At 32.8% G+C, this 14,851-nt stretch overlaps 1 protein-coding gene and 1 long non-coding RNA gene across 2 annotated transcripts; one reads left to right on the forward strand and one right to left on the reverse strand.

The window, feature by feature from the left end:
- Nucleotides 1-8,934: 8,934 nt before the first annotated feature.
- LOC145138415 (uncharacterized) lies at nt 8,935-13,160 on the reverse strand. Its single transcript, XR_013721521.1, has 2 exons — nt 13,023-13,160; nt 8,935-9,133 (listed from the first exon to the last, which is right to left on the reverse strand). It is a non-coding gene; the product is annotated as an uncharacterized LOC145138415 (long non-coding RNA).
- Nucleotides 13,161-13,549: 389 nt separating this feature from the next.
- LOC145135623 (outer envelope membrane protein 7-like) lies at nt 13,550-14,133 on the forward strand. The gene has a single exon (XM_079069876.1). The coding sequence runs from the start codon at nt 13,726-13,728 to the stop codon at nt 13,966-13,968; it is 243 nt and encodes an 80-aa protein (XP_078926002.1). The 5' UTR covers nt 13,550-13,725; the 3' UTR covers nt 13,969-14,133.
- The last annotated feature ends 718 nt before the right edge of the window (nt 14,134-14,851 follow it).

Genomic DNA, 14,851 nt, shown 5'->3' on the forward strand with positions numbered 1-14,851 from the left:
GTTGACATTGATTTATATGTAGGTACAACTTCCTTTAAATCAACAACTAATAGATTGCCATTTTTCAACACTCTAATATTTCGATGTCATGTGAAAGTCACCATAACAATTGTAAGTACTTTTAATTAGGATAACCAACTGATCCGTGGTTATTTTTATGTCGTGATTATTAGTGATATTCTTACATATTTTTATGTCATTTATTATGTTTGTTTTATAGGCAATTGTTCATAGGGTGGATAAACAAGATGAGCAATTATGCAAAGTTTATCTTCATGCCAACTTTCATGTTTCTTCCCAACATGTATTTAGTTTGATAGTTTATTGTTTTGAGTAAGTACTAGCACAATGTTTAGTTTTATTAAGCACTAGACGAATTCCCGCGCGTTGCGCGGCGCAAGTTAAAAATATATTGTTAGAATATAATTTTCAGACACCTTTTAGTTAATTCGATTCATCAATTTAGGCTCTTTTATAATTATTATATTTAATGTTTTCCTTTTAACTATGTTAAAAAATATATATTGAATTTTTTTTAAACATTATTTGATATTTTACTTTAGGTTTTAAATTTTACACTAAATTTTTAAACTTATTTGATATATTAATGTAGGTTATTTATTTAACTATATATTGAAGTTAACAAATTAAGTATATCATATTGATAAGTCACAAATTCTTCCATTTATGATAATGTTTACAATTAAAAGCATATTTAAGTTAATAAATTAAACATATTGTATGGAAATATGAAAAGTTTGGAGTTTCAAATGAATGTGGTGAAAGAAAAAAAAATGTTTCTTTTATAATATAGTATGATGATATGATGATTATAGTTTTAATTTTTAAGTCATTGTGATATATACAATTATTTGATAATTTTATAAACCGTTTAAAATTGTGTAAATTATATATCAAACGTATGATAATCTATATATAACGGGTAACAAAATGTATGAACAAAAATATGTACTACAACTTTTAGTAACATAAAAATACAAAAACATCTATTATAACATTTGTATTAAAAAATATATATATATATATACAACGAATAATAAAAAATATGAAAATTAAACACTATAACTTTTAATAACATAAAAACACTAAAACATTTATTATAACATTTATATTAACTTTTCATATTGAAATCACAAATCTCTTCAAATACATTAATGTTTTTAATGAGCAAAACTTTACAACCTTATAAAAGAAAGGAAAATAAAAAGTTATTAGTGATTACTAATTAATAATCATAAGTTAAAAACTCTTGAGTTGTAACTAATAAATATACATAAATTAGAAAACTCTTGAGTTGTAGTGTGAGTTTCAAATGAATACGGTACTTGGAAATGTGTATTTATTATTATTATTATTATTATTATTATATTCGTCTAAATAATTGGTTTTGATGCATCATTTTAATCCCTTCAATTATTAAACATAAAGATATTTAATTATAAATTTATAACATCCATAGGTGCATATATATGTTAAACAAATCACATATAATATATATTTTCGTAAATGTCATATGTAATTCTTGTCGTAGTAATATGGATAAATTACTTTCATATGAAGAATATATCATGATAAGTCATCATAATTACATATCAAATGTTAAAAATTATGTTATCTTTTAAATATTGTCTTGTAAATATGTTGTGTATGATAACCCAACAAAAAAATAATAGAAAATAAACATAATCAAAATAGAAAAACTACAATCAAATAAATAAGAACATTGGGTGGTTGAATATATAAATAAAAATGTTACATAAATATACGTTTAAATCAAAAGAAAAAACTAACATTCGTCTACTTTGCTCAAACAAAAAAAAACCTATATCCATTTTCTGAATCTTCTTTCTTTATTTAACACCATTCAACCATAGAAACTTGATGACAATTCTTCACTAACCAACAATCAAAATGTTTTTCTTGAAAAAGAAAAATGAGAAAGATATTCCAAACAAAACATTGATGTTTGGAGAGTCACATTCAAGATTGAGTAATACATACAAGTCACATATAAAGATCAAATGAGAAATTGAATATAAAGAAAGAATAGAAAATCTTCATTTGTTTTGGTTGAAAGAAAAAAATAATATTACAATTATCATCGATGCGACATAACCCATTTCTTCAAATCATCATATTTGGATCGTGAATGCTTCAACTATATGAAAACTTTTGAATCATAATATCTTCAAACAAATGACGACTTTTTGTAAGAAAAATGTAGTAATATAACTACATATATAATGAAGGTGAAAGGGTGTGGGGTTTCAAATGCATGAGGTGTTGAACTTATATAGTGTGTGCTTTTCTTGGAATGAGATTATGTGTGATTAATTACTTTGAAGGTGAAAGGGTGTGGAGGTTTCAAATGCATGAGGTGTTGGGAAATTTTTATGGGGGTTTCAAATGCATGAGATTCAAAAAAAATGCTAGCTTTATAAGTATGTATGATGATTTGAGAAGATATGTTTGTTTTAAATATTGAAAATATTGTTGTAAGACAAGTTAAGTTTTAATTTAGGTAATGCTTTTATGTTTTGCATTTATTATTTTAATTACTTTATTATTATTTTATATTTCTTTCAATGTATAAAAAATTGGAACTAATTTTCAAACATAAAAATTATTTTTATTTTAGCAATTATATGGTAGCATAAAAATAGTACCACAAAATCAAAACTGTTATAGTAACATAAAAAAAGTGTCGGTAAAACACACAAGGGTTGCAGCGACATAACAAAAAAGCATCACTAAAAGCCTTTAGTGGCAGCACTTCTGGTGACACTTTTTTTGTGCCATTGATTGTCGAGGGGTCTTTAGTGATATTTTTTTGGCTTTTAGTGGCATTTTTTCTATGCTACTAAATGTCATTTTATTTGTAGTGTTCGGTGGAATATATGCATTAAGTTGAACATTATACAGTATTTCCCATCCAATAAAACGTTATGATCTGTTGTGATGCTAAAGTGGAAAATAATTGAAGTTTAGGTTATTTATTGTAAAATGTAGGGTACGTTAAAGGTCCTTAAATAGGGTGCAAACCCTAAAAATTAGGGTTTTCCTCTAGCTTGGTTACGCCCAACGTACGCATGGGTACGCCCAGCGTACGCTGAGGATCCCCTGATGGTGTGCATGCAGCGAGTACGTCCTGCGTACATAATGTACGCCCAACGTACTCACCATCCTTCCACCACCTTAACTTGAATTGGAAAATAGACTTAGTCAGAAACTTCATACCTGGCGACTCGGGTGCTACAAAATGAAATGACGGCAGTGGTAGGCGGCAGGTGGCGGAGGTAGGTGGCAGATGTGGTGTTGGGTTATGTGTTCTTGGGAGAGTTTGAGAGAGTTTGGGAAAGTTTTTTGCAAAAAAATGTTTGAATGTTAGAAATGTTGTTAGATATCAAATATTTAGTGTTAAATTAAAATTTACTATCATCTCCTTATTGATTTTTGGTTATTTATTAAAGCTTAAAAAAAATCAAAATATTAAAGTAGACAAAAATAAGCTAAAAATAAGTGGTTCTTAGGGTTCTTAACCTTTAGGGGTTCTCATTTGATCACTTTCTCTTTCTCTTTTTCTTTCTCTCTCTCTCTCTCTCTCTATATATATATATATATATATATATATATATATATATATATATATATATATAGAGAGAGAGAGAGAGAGAGAGGGAGAGAGGCGGTATCGATGGTGAACTCCATTGATGGAGCAAACCAACGAACTGGCCAAATCGATACTATTCTAACTGTACCAAAATTTGAAATCTGTGGCTGTAGATGCCACTAACACTTCAGCAAATCGACACATGGAAATGATTATTAATAATCAACATCACATATTAATTTGAAGTAAACTTACAAAAAAATCTTATGCATTTGATTGATGCATTGCATTTTTTTTCCTATTATGATTGTTGTGCCAACTAAAGCAAAATATCAACGTGTTTATGTGTTTGTGTAAGAAATTTAGAAGGATTTGATGAACAACAATGACTTTTCTTATTAGTTGTGATGATCACATAGATACAGAGAGCAAAAAAGGAAAAAAAATATATAAACTGTAAAAGTTGATTCTTTACTTACATACAACTATTAAATGACACACAAATGAGAGTTATAAAATTTGCATAAGATTAATCACCGAAATATTTTAAATGAAAGTTCGTTATAAACAATTATATGCATCTGTCATATCCACAATTAATTTCATATACAACAATTCAATTTTATGTTTCATAAGGCTTTAATTCAGGTGATGAGGTACTTCAAAGAAGCTCGTTGAAAGGTCTCATCTTTTTTACACATGATGATGTACAATTTAAAGGGTATTGTGTAGTGGTTGGGGAACTTGTTTTGGTAAAAAAAAATGTTTCAGGTTATTGCATTATGTTGGGAAAGTGTTTGTTATCTTGACAATCTAAGAAACAATTCCTTGAGTGTAATTTATTTACCCATTTGAAGAAAAGAAAAACAAGATAAGATAAGTAGTTGCTATAGGCATATAGCCTTCATGTGATGGACTAGATTACACAATATTTGGAAATTTTAAGCTTAATACAAGTAATTGTGAAACACATACTTGGCGAGCTTTGACACTGATTTTATTCAAGTATGCTGTAAATATTCTTGTGGACATGCACTCCCCAAATGACACCAGGTAGTCTCTTAGCGGATTCATATCTTTCAGTACAACAATCCCATTCAGAAGTCTCTCTAATTTTTTGAAGTGGTCTGTAAAAATATATCTCATAAAATATATGAAATTAGACAACAAGATCTGAAAATCTTTCACCAACATATAGAAGAGTCAACATTCAACACTCTTATTCTTCCAATAATTGGAAGCATACCTGTTATGAGTGATTTGTCTAATACAAGCTCATCCACTATCCTAAGCACACATATCAACACTCAATCAACATAAACTAATGTCGATAATATTTTTATGATGGTAATAATCGATCATCAAGATCTTCACATGTAGTGTAGTTCTTTCACAAAGATCAGCTTGTCGATTTCAGAAACATCATAAATACACATCTTGTAGCCTTTTCACCAGCCTATATAATACAACACAGATTTAAAATTAAACCTTCTTGAAGAAACAACTAAAATATCAATTCTTATAAACATTAATTATTACACACACCACTATTTTACCAACTAATTACAGTTGGGTATTGTTATATGATGGAGTCATAAAATTTTAGGTTCAGATAGAGGTGTAGATTGAGCATGGACGATTTTACCCTTGGTAATAATTAGGTAAATAGTTATCATAAAGTTGTGTCCTGATGTGCTTAATATATGTATATATATATATATATGTATATATATATATATATATTAATATATGCATATGTATACATTTATATGCATATACGCATATTAATATGCATCATATGCACATGTATGCATTTATATGGATATATGCATATTAACATGCGTATGCATATGCATAATATGTATATGTATACATTTATATACATATGCATATGCATCATATGCATATGTATACATTTATATGCATATATGTATATTTATATGTGTATGCATATGTACACATTTATACGCATATGCATATTAATATATGCATATGTATACATTTATATGCATATATGCATATGAATATACATGCATGAACATATGTATATGTATATGCATATATATATGAAATGTACGTGCATATAGATATACATATGCATATAGATATGTATAAGCACATACATACGAAATATATATGCATGGACATATGTATATGCATATACATATGAAATGTATATGCATATGCACATACATATGAAATGTATATACATGAACATATGTATATGTATATGCATATGCATATTAAGATGCATATGTATATACATCTTAAGATGCATATGCATATGTACATCCATGTGCACTTATGCATTTCTATATGCATATCTATATATCTATATGCATATGCATGAACATGTAGATGTGCACTTATACAAATGCATATCCATGTGCACTTAAATTTTTTTTATCTCTACATAGTGTACTAACCTCATCATTAGATACTTCTTCATTAAGTACTACATTAAAAATAAATTCATGCTTCTCCATGTAATATATCAAATCAACCTGCATGAAAAAAAAATGAAATTAAATGCTATTAAACAAAAGTATAATGATATTCAACTAGTAGCCTTGAGTCTTTTTCATGAGTTATAAGGAAATTTGAATGGGTATCTGTGGTGACGATATATTCCTCAATTTTTAGCTAACTCCTTTTTGTTCAAGGGTCTCTTGCGCAACTGGAATTTCATCCTCTTTATACCCTTTTTAGCAACAACGGGTGATTTATATTAACTTTAAGGAATCAACTACTTAGATAATATCAGAATTGGACAGAAATGATTCTCAACTAACTATTTGTTATTGGAGTGGAATACCACAACTTTGATATGTGCAACAATGTTTGCCTTCTCTTTTTATTGAACAAAACTTTTCAAAAGGTTATTATCAGGTAAACCTCGAGCTTTACTAGGCTGTTTGATATTCCTAAATTATGGATCTGCATCATCAAAGCTTCTACCACGAGTAAGCTTGGACATTGGAGCTACATGACCTGTCATGTATGAAACCAAATGATATTTATCGTATAATGGCGATCAAATGACACATATGTTATTAAAATAAGGTGTAAGAGTTAAAGGTGGTTTTGTTGACTTTATTTGGATAATCCCATGATAAAGTTAGTTGGTTCTATTTCACTTTTTGATGGGTCATGTCACATGGACGATTTTGCTCCTATGATAATCTCTTGTCCCATAATGGTAGTTTAGTGTAATTTTGATGTGGATTGCAGGTTTATGAGTACTAATGAGTCTTATTATAGATTGGTTATTTGCAAATTATGTATTAACAGGATAATTTTATTGGGTATGGTCGTTATTACCCATGATCAAACATTGTTCAATTACTATGTATTGGAGCACTTATGATGTTAATAATTGGAAAATTAGTAATTGTATATTCTTGAAATTAATAAACTTAACCTACATGCGCACTTAATCATTGGTTACTGCGCATTTGATTTTAAGAAACAATGCGAAAAATATATATGCATAAATCCAATGCATATACAGAGTGAAGCAATGACATCATGAATTTCATCAAATGTTTCAGTTACTTTTGAATGTTTATACAATTCAACATATGTATTTGATATGTAACTTGTTTTGTGTGTGGTTACACTTACTCTGTTGAACTACTAGTGGATTTCATACCATATTTCAAATAAATATGAGTTTTTCGTGATAGAAATAATGCAAAAAAAGGTTTCTTCACACCCATATGTTTTTGATTACTTTTTAATGAAATCTAAGTTTTTCATCATAGAAAATAACGCAACAAAAGGTTTATATCGTTTTAATAAAGAATATTTTGTTTTGTGCGTTTGATGTTAAGAAATCCATGTGAAAAACATATGTATCCATCCAATGCATATGTAGAGTGAAAACTTTTTTGTTTGGATTGGAATTTAATAAATTGACATCGAGTAAATGGATTATATATTGATCGATTGAGAGACGTGACTTACATGGAATGCGAGAGGAGATAAACTAGATGTGAGAGATGGCGTCGAGACATACAAATTTAGGGGATACAACTAAGAATTTTCAAATCAGTCGAGCGGTGGTTGTCAGATCGTCGATTAATGTAAGAAACCAGTGACCTTGTTGCACCAATCCAATGTAATAAGAAGATCTATTGAATTTGAGGATTTTTATTCCGTTCGTTAGTTCGTTCCAATATTTTGAGTTTGTTGTTGAACTTTATTATATATATATATATATATATATATATATATATATATATATATATATAGAGAGAGAGAGAGAGAGAGAGAGAGGATCGGGTGAGGACTCTTTTTTCGGTGAGGATTCGTGAGGACACCTTAAAAAAATTGAAAAAAAAAATACAAATCATAAAATCGAGCATAGTACTACATCATAGAGAAATAAATTTGGAAAAAAAATTTGGATCATTAAAATTGAAGCATTGATCATTTTTATGATCAATGATTCACTTTTTATGATCCATGAATCAAAACAAAATTTTCATTTTTTTTCTCTCCGATGTAGTACTATGCTCGATTTTATGATTTGTATTTTTTTTCAATTTTTTAAGGTGTCTTCATCGAAAAAAGAGTCATCACCGAAACCGGAGCATATATATATATATATATATATATATATATATATATATATATATATATATAGAAAACAAAAGTATAAAAATTCACGTTAAAAGAATTAAATATAAAACAAGGTTTTAAATATAATAATAATTAGTCAATAATTATGTAATATATATGCATACCTCAAGTCATATCAAATTGAGTATTTGAGTTATTAAGTCAAAGTGGTTTAAAAAAAGTGGTTTTAACCCATAAATTTAGGTGTTATTTGTTTTTTCATATGCAAAAGATCTGCAGTCTGCGGATCACATCTGCAACCCTCTGCGTAGAAAAGGTGGACCAAACGTATGCAGTCTGTAAGAAGAAAACTGTTTGTTTTTTTGATGTCTGCAGGTTGTTAAAATAAAATAAAATTTAAATAAACCGATTTTTTGAACTTAAGGGAGTTTTTCAACATTAAAATTTAAATAATTTTAGTTTTATAATACTGAAATATACTTATTACAACCATAACAATATTTTTTTTTTGATTTTTTTACAACATCAAACTATCATGTTAAACCTCATATAAATTTTGTAAGCTAAGGGTGTTAAAGATAAAGTTTGTAAAACTAATGGTATTAAAGATCATGGCCTTCTTCATTGCAAGAATATTATCATTTTGAAACTTGAGTATTATAAAAAATTAAAACCCTAACTTCATGTTGATTGCCAATCTAAATCTCAAACAAAAACCATTACAAAATAATGATCAACAATCAAAAGGTGATTAAGATTGAACCAAATTACACTTTTGTTACAATTATATTGATTACAACTTTCAAAACACCAAAATCTGGCATTGTTTTACATGTAAACAAAACACAAAAGATGAATAGACAAGAATCTTTGGTAGCATTTGGGAGTCTTGCATTCCTTTGGAGAGATCATTGAGTCCTAGAAAAAAGATAACACCAAGTTAGATGTTCATGATCATCATAAAATTGTTGCAAAACCATATAACCAATGCAAGCAACACGTGCTAGAAATAACTAGAAATAAATAACTTTAGCAATAGGTACCACTAAAATCGATTTTTTCGCCCACTCAAAACATTGCTCTTATAACACTAGAGTATATAATCATTTATAGATTTCATATTTGCAAAAAAAGTCTAGCATCTTTGAGGACTTTAATCAAACAGTTGACGTGCTATGATTATCAACTAATTTCTACCCTCATTTAGATCGATTCAACCATACATAATCTATCAAAATTGAAACCAAAGACCATTTTAAGTAGCATAACAACAATCAAAACAATTTCAACAAGCATATAACAATAAAAAATATGATATCACAAATCTGATTTCATAACACATTTAAGCAACAAAATCTGATTTCACAAGCATTTTTTTTAAGTCAAAAACAAGAGGTCCAAATATTTTTTTTGTTTTCAGGGGAATATCCGGTAGTAAGAGGCTGAAGAAAATCGGTGGTGAGAGGCTGAAGGTTGGTAATGGAGGGGGCCGTCGATAAGGAGGGAGCAATGGATGTCGGCGACGGTTGTGGACGCGGCGACGATGACTGTTGTGGCGACCACCGGTCTGGAAGGCACCGACAACGAGTGTAACACCCCGTTTAGTAAATAAATAAATAAATTAACGAATGCATAGTAGCCCTAAAATCAATAATTATATAGCAAGGTGTTGGTCTCGATGAGCTAATTGTCACAATTTTAGAGATTGTGGGTTAAAAGTGTAAATTTCGGATTCAGTTTGTAAATAATTATGAAGTCAGGGGCTCAGTGGTAATTATGGGAACTTAAGTTGAAAGGATTTGTAGAGGGAGGGGCTGTTTGGTAAAAATTCGGACTTAATTTGTAAAGGATTTCGGAAGGTGGGGTTTAAATGGTAAATTTTGGTCTAAGATTGAAAGAAAAAGGGAAGGGAGGGACTGTTGTTGTCATTATGGCAAACTTTTAGAATGGAGACGGGTATTTAAAGGTTCCGTAAACCCTAACCCTAATCAACCATCTACAGCCGCCACATCTCCACCCTTATACCTCCCTTCCACCTCAGGCGCCGCCAGTCATCGAAATGCCACCACCGGACGTCGTAAACAGCCGAAAGAGAACCACCGCAGGCGGAGCTTTGAACGCGGATGCATGGGTGAAGAACGACGGGAGCCGGTGATTCGTTCCTTCTCGTGCTCCGTCGCTGCCATTCTTCTCCTGCTCTTTCTCCGGTCGCCATCATAGAGCCTCAGCCGCCGTTGCCGTTCAAGACTCTCCAGTCGTCGCTGCCCGGTTCCGTTGAAGACAAAGTTGTCTTCGGGCGTTAGGCTCCTGTTGCTGCTATGAAGCGCCGCTTTATCGCCACCATCAACCGCTATCTCCGGCCAATGGCGCCGCTGCTGCTATTTCCTTTGAAGACGAGCGTTGTTGGTTCTTGGTTTTTCTGTTTGCTGATGTGTGTTGTGCGTGATTGGGAACCGAAAGGAACCACCGCCACCACCGTGAGGTGGTGGCTGCCATCCCAAAACCATTGATGTCGCCGCCGTGAGCCACCAGGTGGGTGGCTGGACCTTTTGAGCAAATCAGAGTCGTGTAGGTGTATATGTTTTGATGTGTGAGGGTTTGTTGGCCGGAAAACCAAGGAAGCCACCACCACCACCGTGAGGTGGTGGCTACCACGATGTGCCACCGCCGGCCACCACAAGGGTGGTTGTGTGTGTTTATTTTAGTGAGTGTGTGTGTCTATTTGGTATTTTGCATTGTAATATTGTAACTGGTGACTAGAATAATGGAAAGAAACTCAAAACCACCACTGTGAGGTGGTGGCTGTCGCCTCCTGCCGCCACCAGCCGCCGTGTTGGGTGGCGGTGTGCTTAGTCTGTGTTTGGATTGCTTTTGGAGTGCTTGGACATGATTGGACAAGAACCATAACCACCACCGTGAGGTGATGGCCGTCGCCGTGAGCCGCCGTTGACCACCACTACCCGAGGTGGTAATGGGTGGTGCCCGACTAGCGAAACCCTAATGGGCCTAGTGAAACCCCAATGGGCCTAATGAACCCTAATTGATCAAAGACCTAGCTATTGGGCCTATTAGGCTATGATTGGGTTGGAAACCCTAATTAGGGTTTAGAAAACCCTAATTTTGGATATATGGGCCTTGGACTTATCGAGACCCACATTTGAGCCATTGGAATGGAATTGTGAATTACACCCAATCACACCATATGACTTATCTAGTAGAGTGATGGACTTAATGGATTAAGTCCTTAATGGGTTAAGTGAGAAATACTTAACCTTAATTGTCATTTTATGTGAAACCCTAATTTTGGGAATTTGATCGGGACCCGCACTTGAATTAGTCACTAAACTTAATATATTAATTAATAATCATTTGCAATCAACCTAAGTCAATATTGGACTTAATCGATTAAGTTCTTAATGGGTTAAGTAGGAAAACTTAACCCTAATCATCATTTTATGTGAAAACCCTAATTTCACTTGGGCCTTGAGTTGAGCATTTCTATTAGGCTTTGGTGACTGGGATGTTGATGGGTCATCCAAGAATAACCATATGGACTAGAATATTTAGATGGGCTTTAGGGTAAGGCCCATATGTGAGGTTCGGGCCCAATTTGAAAAACTGGGCCATAGATGGGCCATAATTGGGCCTTTATGATTATGAGATATTGGGCCATTAGAAATGTCAAATGTTTGGACGGGACTAAGTAGTTGGGCCTTAGAATAAGACCATGTAAAGGTTTGGGCCAAATTTGGAAAATTGGGCCATATGTTGGGCTGTGACTCATAGTTGACTTTTGGGCCTTTAGATTGGGCCTTGGGCTTGAGTAAAGCTAAGTTAGGGGTAAAGTAGTATTTACCCCAAGTATGTACTTATGGTTATGTGTTGGAACCCAATTATTAATTGGGTGTTATTTTGATGTTGACAGATCGGGAATCTGTCATCCAGCAGCTAGAGTCTTCGTCTGCGGGACTTTAGCAGTGTGAGGTGAGTTACCTTCCAGTAGAAGTGGGTCTAAGGCCACAATGCCGACCCACTAGTAGGAGTTGTTTGATAGATGATTGTCTTTGTGATAATTATCTAGGTTTGCTACTACTTGATATGTTTTATGTGTTAGCATGGTATGATGTAATGTGATAGTAGGTAGTAGGGGGAATAGTCCCCGTGTCACGGTCGTAAGGACCGAAGGGTAGGTCGGGCACCCCCAGAATTGTCTGGCAGTATGTTTATGTTATGTTATGATGTGGTAGTGGTAGGGGTGAAATAGTCCCTAGTAGTCGGTTGAGATAAATCGACGGGTAAGTCAAGCACCCCAGAATGGCTTGACATGGGTAAGTCAAGCACCCCAGAATGGCTTGACCTTGGTAGGTCAGGCACCCCAGAATCGTCTGGCAATATGTTATTTTATGGTGTGTGGTATGATGGGGGAACTCACTAAGCTTCGTGCTTACGGTTTACAGTTTTGGTTTCAGGTACTCGTTTTCAAAGGAAAGGAGCCGGCTTGATCGCAGCGCATCACACTATGTTTTCCGCATATGAGATCTTTGGGATCTGATATGGTTTTATGATAATACGTTTTGATTATTGACACTTTGGTTTTGACATGAGATATTATTATAAATGTTTTTATACTGTTGGTTTATGAATTGTTAAACTAAAAACGAAATTTTTGGTATTGAATTTTAGGATGTTACAACGAGAGGAGGAGGATGACCGATGAAGGATGGAAGGTTGAATGTTGAGAAGGAAGGAGGTGTTGTCGAGAGAAATAACAAGCGTGTTTTTTTAGGTTTAAATAAAATGTGCAGACCTTAGAAGACTCAAGGCCAAGTATGTGCCATGAAGACCTCGCGCAGATGTTCTATGTTTGCGGACATCTGAAAAACAAACACACTTCAAGCCTTATGTCTGCGCGTGTTCTGCGGGGCACATACATAAAAGGTCACGCAGACCTGCAAACAAAAAACAAACAACCCCTTAGTAGCATGCAATGCATCTTTTGCACTCTCTTCAGGTCGCAAACATCCATACATTGTGTTAGAAACAGGGGAGGAAAATGACTAATTGATAATCACACTTTCAGAATATCTAATATCTAATGAATCATATATCGATAATTTCATTAATCTGACAGTATACAAGGAATGGTATCACAAATTTCAAATTTCAGTACAAAGATAATCTACAAAACGCATTTCAAGTTCATAGACACAAAAACTGAAAAACAAAGTTTACATTTTATACCCCTGACATGTAAGAAATCATATACTTTTAACTTTTAGGCTTAGCACCGTATAAATTCAGTCTAACCCTAAACCCTCTTTACACTAGTAGAAGATAAACGTTTATAATACGGCCAATTTATTTGAGGCAGAGGTTATCTTATCTACCAAGGAAGCCTTGAATTTTATTGGTCAGTTAGTAGAAGAAACCAAAATTGGATGTTATATGGTCCCTAAATCGTTTCTATTTATTTTAGTTTTAGAGAAGAATTATCGGAGATTCGATTCGATATGGCAAAGGGAGAATCAAAACCTTTGAAATCTGTTGTGGTGGTGTTAGGAGCCCTAGCTTTTGGTTGGGCGGCGATTGAGTTGGCTTTTAAACCTTGGCTCGACAAGGCTCGAGCCTCCATGGACAAGTCCGACCCTACTCGTGATCCTGACGACATCGATCTCGACGCCGGCGCTAAGACGTCGTCGGATGAAATCGACCCCGCAGCTGCCTCCTCCTCCTCCTCAGCGGCCCCCCTCTGATTGATTAATCCTGCCATCCAAAACTACCAATAAGTTGCTTATTCCCCTCTACATATTCCTAGGAGTTAGATCTGGTATTGTTTTTTATTGCTTCAAATTACTGGATTGGTATAGATTTGAATCTGTGTTCTCTTAATTTGTTGAATCAATCTTATAGTTTTGAAATTTCGCATTAAGATTTTCAAACCCTGTTCGATGTTTACGAATTGATAAAAATATCGGTGACATCAAACTAGCGTAACAGAATCGATTCAGCAAAGTCTATGTCCATCTATAATTCATATGATATGATTTACATGCTTACCAATCTGTCTATGGAGTTAATGCAAGCATCCGGCAACAACCAAGCTGTTAATCATTATGTAAAGCATGTGTTGTGGCCGGCATAGGTCCATCCGGAGATCTATCAAATTCATTAATGAAGAAGATAATGATCCTTTAAAACAAGTGAAATGTTCAGAAAAGTCCCAATATTTTCAAAAAAATTATACTTTAGTCCCAAGATTTTTTTTTTAACGAAAAAGTCTTGAAAACCGGCAAAATTTTGCAGTTTGACTCTTTTTGACCGGTTGAAACCGGTACCAAATTAATTTTTTATCAAGCAAGATATTGTAATTAATATTTTTGAATTTTGATATGGACTACCTATGTAGATGTTTGTAGTGGATCTGTTGGATTTGGAAAGTAATCCTTCTACGTTAAACATTTTTATATACAAAGTGAGAAATCCTTCTACCTTAAACTATTTGTAAACAATTTTACAAATATGCAACTTCTTTTAAATTGTTAAGTATTATTATTCTGAATTGAAAACAATAATAACAAAAGTGAAATGACCATATACAAAGTAAAAATATACAAGTAAACATTCATGATTTCAATG

Source organism: Lactuca virosa, chromosome 9 (genome assembly GCF_052849685.1).
Source record: "Lactuca virosa cultivar CGN04683 chromosome 9, Lactuca_virosa_CGN04683_v6, whole genome shotgun sequence".
NCBI classification, from domain to species: domain Eukaryota; kingdom Viridiplantae; phylum Streptophyta; class Magnoliopsida; order Asterales; family Asteraceae; genus Lactuca; species Lactuca virosa.

Excerpts from the sequence above, each read along its gene's own strand:
- LOC145135623 (XM_079069876.1), top strand. The coding sequence starts at position 13,726 with ATGGCAAAGGGAGAATCAAAACCTTTGAAATCTGTTGTGGTGGTGTTA.